Source organism: Mustela erminea, chromosome 9 (assembly GCF_009829155.1).
Source record: "Mustela erminea isolate mMusErm1 chromosome 9, mMusErm1.Pri, whole genome shotgun sequence".
Taxonomy (NCBI): Eukaryota; Metazoa; Chordata; class Mammalia; order Carnivora; family Mustelidae; genus Mustela; species Mustela erminea.
In genome coordinates this window covers 113654587-113660586 of record NC_045622.1, presented here as the reverse complement: position 1 = coordinate 113660586, position 6000 = coordinate 113654587, and the positions used below count along the sequence as shown (strand labels likewise).

Genomic DNA, 6000 nt, shown 5'->3' with positions numbered 1-6000 from the left:
GTCCTGCGCGCCTGTCGGAGCGCGAGAACCCAAGAGCCACAAAGGCCCGGAGCACCTTAGAGTGCCCGGGGCGCTCGGAGCGCGGCGGGTGGGGCCGGGACTCTCGCCGCTCTGGGGGCGTGCCCGGGGGGCGGGGCTCCCGGGGTCGCGACCCCGGCGCTGTCCGCGGTGCTGAGCGCACTCCCGGGCGCCGCGGGGGGCAGGGGAGCCATGGGGAACCGCAGCGCGGCGGACGCGGACGGGCTGCTGGCGGGGCGCGGGCCGGGAACCGGCGGCGGCGCGGGGTCTCCCGGAGCGGCGGCGGCGCTGGCGGGGGGCGTGCTGCTCATCGGAGCGGTGCTCGCGGGGAACGCGCTCGTGTGCGTCAGCGTGGCGGCCGAGCGCGCCCTGCAGACGCCCACCAACTACTTCATCGTGAGCCTGGCGGCCGCCGACCTGCTCCTCGCCCTGCTCGTGCTGCCCCTCTTCGTCTACTCCGAGGTGAGCCCGCGTCCGGACCGCACGCGCACGCCTCACCTGCTCCTTCGTCCCCTGTCCCCGTCCACCCTGAGGACCCAGAACCACCCGGCCGCTGGGCTTCTCGGGAACCCTGAGCCAGGGCGGCTGCAAGGACCCTGTGCCTGGTCCTCGGTCTGGACCTCGGTCCGCTCTGACTCCCCGCAGCATCTCACTGTCAGCTAACCTGCCTGGCTAACTGGTTGTCTGTCCTTCCTCTGTATCTCTCTTCTGTCCCTGTTTTGGCGTCTCCCACCTAAGAGAGGTCTTTGCCTTTCAAGCTAGGGACCTCAGAAACAGGCAACGTGGGCAGTCCAGCCACCCACCACCTCCTCAGCCGAGGTTCCATTCCCCAGGGGAGCCAGATGGACAGGCAGATTCCGGTTTACTCTCCCCCCGCCACCCCTGCTCTCCCTGGGGCACAGGGACATACACACATCACTGCACAAAGCCACAGCCAGGCGTGACCAGGAACACGCGCACATCAGAGCACCCCAGGGAAGGAGACCCTCACTCGCACACATAGTGCCCACAGCAGGAGGACCATTTAGCTGCCAGGAGCTGAAGGGAAGTGAGCAGGGTTGGAAGGGGAGGCCCTGCCCTGATGCTGGAACCCAAAGCAGGGGTTGGTGTGGGGTCCAGCGCCCCTTCCAAGAACCAGGGCCCAGAAGCCTCCGTCCCCAGACCACATCTGGCCCTCAGGTGGGTCCTCCTTGGTGCCAGCCCTTGTCTACTTCGTGATTTGGACAGAGAAAAGCTGCTTACGCCTGGGCGGGGAGCACGGTGACCCAGGCAGGGGGGAGAGTCGGGGAGGCTCCGTTTTTCTAAAGTGGACATGGTGAGACTGGGCAGGGCTGGGACAGAGCTAGCAGGACAAGGACACACATGACCTGCCCCTCCCCTGGAGCCACAGACAGACGTCACAGTGACAGCTCTTAAGCTCCTAATCGCCCCAAATCAGCGGAGGGGATTTAGAAGGAGGGTGGCTGTCTGCTCCTTTGCCCTTGGTAGGGGCAGTGGGCCGGTGCCAAGGCCTTTACATCTTGCAACTCATTTACCCTCAAGGCAATTGTGTGGATACTATTGTCACCCTCGTTTTACAGATGAGGGGACAAAAGTGAGGTGACCTGTGGAGTCCCAGAGTGGTGATGGAGTTTAACCACACAGGCTGACTCTTAGCCATCCTGTTGGCAGGAAAGGAGGTCAGTGGGCTTCAGGCTCCAGGCAGCCGGCCTCCTGGGGGAGCACCCCTCCCCCGAGCTCTGCAGCACCAGGGATCAGAGTCCGGGACCCTCGAGGCCCCATCTCCAGGGGTGCCCCCAGGCCTCTCTTGGCTTTTGCAGAAAGTGGGGAGGGAGGGAATCTTGTCCAGCTCAGTGGGAAGACAGCCCGGGTGTGCGGGCCTCTGGCACAGCCCCGCTCCCCCAGGCGTGTGGGGGTCAGAAGCGCACAATGCCGGTGGCTATGAGGTCTCCGGAGGGAGACCAGCGGCGGGCCTTGTGTCTGTTGTCCCCCGCACCCCGTGCCCCTTCCCGGGGCGCAGGTCCAGGGTGGCGTGTGGCAGTTCAGCCCTGGCCTCTGCGACGCTCTCATGGCCATGGACGTCATGCTGTGCACGGCCTCCATCTTCAACCTGTGCGCCATCAGCGCCGACAGGTGAGCCGCCCCGCCCCGCCCCGCGCCCGGCCGCGCCCGGCCCCGCGCCCCTCTGCGCCCTCACCGCGCCCCTCCCCTGTCCCGGCCGCCCGCGCCGCGCCCCCCCACCACAGGTTCGTGGCCGTGGCCGTGCCGCTGAGCTACAACCGCCAGAGCGGCGGCGGGCGTCAGCTGCTGCTCATCGGCGCCACGTGGCTGCTGTCGGCCGCGGTGGCGGCGCCGGTGCTGTGCGGCCTCAACGACGCGCGCGGCCGCGACCCCGCCGTGTGCCGCCTGGAGGACCGCGACTACGTGGTCTACTCGTCCGTCTGCTCCTTCTTCCTGCCCTGCCCGGTCATGCTGCTGCTCTACTGGGCCACGTTCCGCGGCCTGCGGCGCTGGGAGGCCGCCCGTCGCACCAAGCTGCACGGCCGCCGGCCGCGCCGGCCCAGCGGCCCCGGCCCGCCGCCCCCCGAGGCCGTCGAGACCCCCGAGACCCCCGAGGCCATCCCGACTCCCGACGCCACTCCGGCCGAGCCCGCGCTGCCGGCGAGCGAGGAGAGGCGCGCCAAGATCACGGGCCGCGAGCGCAAGGCCATGAGGGTCCTGCCCGTGGTGGTCGGTGGGTTCCCGCCTGGGGTCGGTGGGCGGAGGGGAAGCGGGCAGCGCCCACGGCGGGAGACGGAGCCCGGGGCAGGCGGGGGGCGCCGCAGGGACCCCGGCTCACCGCCGCCCCGGCCCCGCCCCCAGGGGCCTTCCTGGTGTGCTGGACGCCCTTCTTCGTGGTGCACATCACCGGGGCGCTGTGTCCCGCCTGCGCCGTGCCTCCGCGGCTGGTCAGCGCCGTCACCTGGCTGGGCTACGTCAACAGCGCGCTCAACCCCCTCATCTACACGGTCTTCAACGCCGAGTTCCGCGCGGTCTTCCGCAAGGCCCTTCGCCTCTGCTGCTGAGCAGCCCCCCGCCCCCGAGAGTCCTCTGCGGGGACCTGGCGGTGCCTCAGGGGGCAGGACCCCAGCAAGGGTGGGGGCGGCTTTGTCGGGCTGATTAAACCAGTACCTTCCGGAACACCTGCTGGGAAGGCCGGTGGTGGGGAGTGCGCGAGGGGTGGAGGCAGGGGTGGGGCGGCGCGCGGAGGAGGAGCTTCGGCCGCACGTGGAGCGCAGACCCCCGCCCCCCGCCCCACTAAACCGGCCCGGCCAGCTAAGCCCCTCCCTCCCGAGGAAGCCCAGAGAACAGACCCCACAAAGCCGGCTCCAGGCTGGGGTGGGAGGTGAGGCGGGAAGCAAGCCAGCTTTGCGGGGGGCAGGGGAGGGAGACTCCAGGGAGGTCCCTTCCGCTTATCCCAGGGAGAAACTTCCAGAACCAGCGCAGCCCTTGCCCGCGTAGGCCTGGACTCTGCGGGGCTGCCTACAGGCTCACTTACCGGGATTCACACCGTCCTCCAAAAGGTTCCCTCCTGACGCCCCCATGCCAGCTGTCCCGGGTCAGCAGCCTCATCCCCCTCGGCCCCTCTCTCAGTAGGAGAGTGTGGACAGCTGTCCTGCAGGCTGGACATGGCAGCTTCCTGAGACTGCCCTTTCCCCAGGGGGAAGACAGCCCCGCCCAGACCGGGCCCCTGCTTCAGCAAGGAACTCCAAGGTGGCTTCGCACCCCTCTCCAGGGAGCGGGCCTCGCCCACCATTTTGGCGGCTGCCCCCCAGGTCAGAGCGCAGCTCCCTGCCTGCTCAGCTTTGACGAAGTCCAAAGCCCTGAGGAGACAGGCCTGGGGTGCTGGCTGGGCCCAGCGAGGCAGCCTCCCTCCCCTCGGAGGAGGTGCCTGGCCCAAGGCAAGGCCGAGCCACCAGCTGCCATCCTGGGGAGGTGGGGGCGGCTCTCAGCCCCTCCAACCTGCTCTCCCCGTCCTGGGGCCCAAACTCACAAGAGCGCGGGGCTGCCCCTCCCCGCCCGTGGGCGCCCGCCCTCCCTCGCCCAGGGTCTCCGTGGGAGGGAGGCGAGGGCCATGTGGTAGACTCTGGCTCTGGTGGCTCCTTGAGTTTCTGGCCCCCTCTTGCCCATGAAGCGTGAGGATACTTGCAGCAGGCACCCTCGGTCTCCCCACAGGGAGCAGCCCTGTTGTGGGGACCAGAGGCCCAAATGGCACAACGGAGCTGTCCCAACTGGCTATCTTTGGCACAGACGGTCCCTCCTGGGGGTCTCAGAATTGAAGACCAGGGAGGGTCCCTGGGGCCCCCGGTGGAAGGCAAGGTCAGAGCAACCCCCCTGCCCCTGTGCCCTCTGATGCTTCTGCCAGGGGCACCTGTGGAGCCCCTGCAGGTAGACAGCGAGCCGTGCCCTTGACCAGCACCACATGGCAACGGCAGGCCGCTCCCGAGCTCAGCTCCGTTCCTTGGGTGCGCTCCTCACCTTCGTGTGTGTGGGCAGGGCTGACCCACCCGTGAGCTGCACCTGCCCTCAGGCTGAGCTGGGAACAGGCTGGAGCTGCTGGGGACCCCGTACTGTCCCCACTGGCCCTGGAGGCAGAACCTGCAGTTCCCGCAGCAGAGGACAAGGTGCGCACTGGGGGTAGGGGTGCACACACAGAGCCACAGAGGGCCTGGCTAGCAGGGAAGCCCCCAGAGGAGCCCCGGCTGTCCGGCTCACTCAGCCACCCCCACCGACGCCCAGGGTCACCCCAGCCTGTCGCTCCCTGGAGCTTTGGCTCGGAAGACCCACAGCACCCCAAGTGGCCTGGCCTGTGCCAACGGCTGGCCCCTCGCCTGTCTCCCGAGGCTGGGCCCAGCAGGAGATGTTGTCAGAAGCCTTGACCCGAACTCTTGAGGACCCGCAACAAAGGCCGTTCCTCCGGTCTCCTGCCCACCCCCCAGGTGCGGCCACACAGAGAACATTTTGTGGCCAAGAAAGGAGACACTGAAAAACCGTCCCCAAAATGTGCGGTCCTGAGGGCTCTATTTTTTTCTTCTTACTTTACGGAGGCCTCATGCTCAGTGTGGCCCAGTACGGGGCTTGAACTGTCCACCCTGAGATCATGAGTTGGCCGCTTAACCGACTGAGGCACCCAGGTGCCCGGGGAGAGCAAGGTGCCCCCACCCTGGAATGGAGCCAGCCCCACGGCAGGGGCGCAGGGGCGGTGCGGGGCCGGAGCTTTACTTGCAAGGACTCTGGTGCTTACTTTGCGAGCATTTCTGGGTTGGAGAGGTTGCTTCTGAAGATGCAGACCCCTTCCGCGGAGGCTGACCTGCTCCCCCCACCCCAGGGAAGCAGGCCCATGGCCAAGGGTTGAGAACTGCCCCCTTCCCGCCGTGTTCTGTCTGCAGCGGCGGAAAAACCGCTCCGCGTGCGTAATGAAGGTGCCCCGGGGGAGACGGTCTGGGGCACACGACGGGGCCAGGGTCACATCCCACTGCCAGCTTCTTAGCCCTGGGCACAGGCCCGGACTTCTCGGCCTCCATCTCCCCGGGAGCTGGTGGCAGAGGCAGGAACATGAAGTACAGGGGCTCCGGTACTTGTTAGACTCAGTAAAAGAAAAACCCAAAGAACCCAGCTCAGCTGAAGAGCTCAAAGAGCCCAGAGGCAGGGCGGGGTTCCGGAGAGCGGGGCTCCTGGTGGGCTCCCTGAGAGCCGCTGCCAGCTGCACTTCTGTCCTAAGCCCAGGGCCAGGCTGGCCCCGCCCCGGGGACACGGCTGAGGGGGCAGTAGTGGCTTCTGCGACTCCCGAGCTCACGGCCCTGGCCATCACCGCGGTGGACGCCCCCTCAGCCCGCTCCGGAGCCAGAGCCGGTGTCCCAAAAGCGAAGTCTCCAGGGTGCTACCGACTTGGAAGAATTTAACGGAAGTAAGAATCTGTGTGTGTGTGTGTGTGTGTGTGGT

At 67.7% G+C, this 6000-nt stretch overlaps 1 protein-coding gene across 1 annotated transcript; it reads left to right on the top strand.

The window, feature by feature from the left end:
• Nucleotides 1–210: 210 nt before the first annotated feature.
• DRD4 (dopamine receptor D4) lies at nucleotides 211–3187 on the top strand. Its single transcript, XM_032358414.1, has 4 exons — nucleotides 211–480; nucleotides 2039–2151; nucleotides 2265–2752; nucleotides 2881–3187. Exons 1-4 carry the CDS (start codon nucleotides 211–213, stop codon nucleotides 3081–3083), a joined length of 1074 nt encoding a protein of 357 aa, XP_032214305.1. The 3' UTR covers nucleotides 3084–3187.
• The last annotated feature ends 2813 nt before the right edge of the window (nucleotides 3188–6000 follow it).

Coding starts and splice junctions, on each gene's coding strand:
- DRD4 (XM_032358414.1), top strand. CDS start 211: ATGGGGAACCGCAGCGCGGCGGACGCGGACGGGCTGCTGGCGGGGCGC. Junction 481..2,038: donor CCCTCTTCGTCTACTCCGAG/GTGAGCCCGCGT, acceptor CCCGGGGCGCAG/GTCCAGGGTGGCGTGTGGCA. Junction 2,152..2,264: donor TGCGCCATCAGCGCCGACAG/GTGAGCCGCCCC, acceptor CCCCCACCACAG/GTTCGTGGCCGTGGCCGTGC.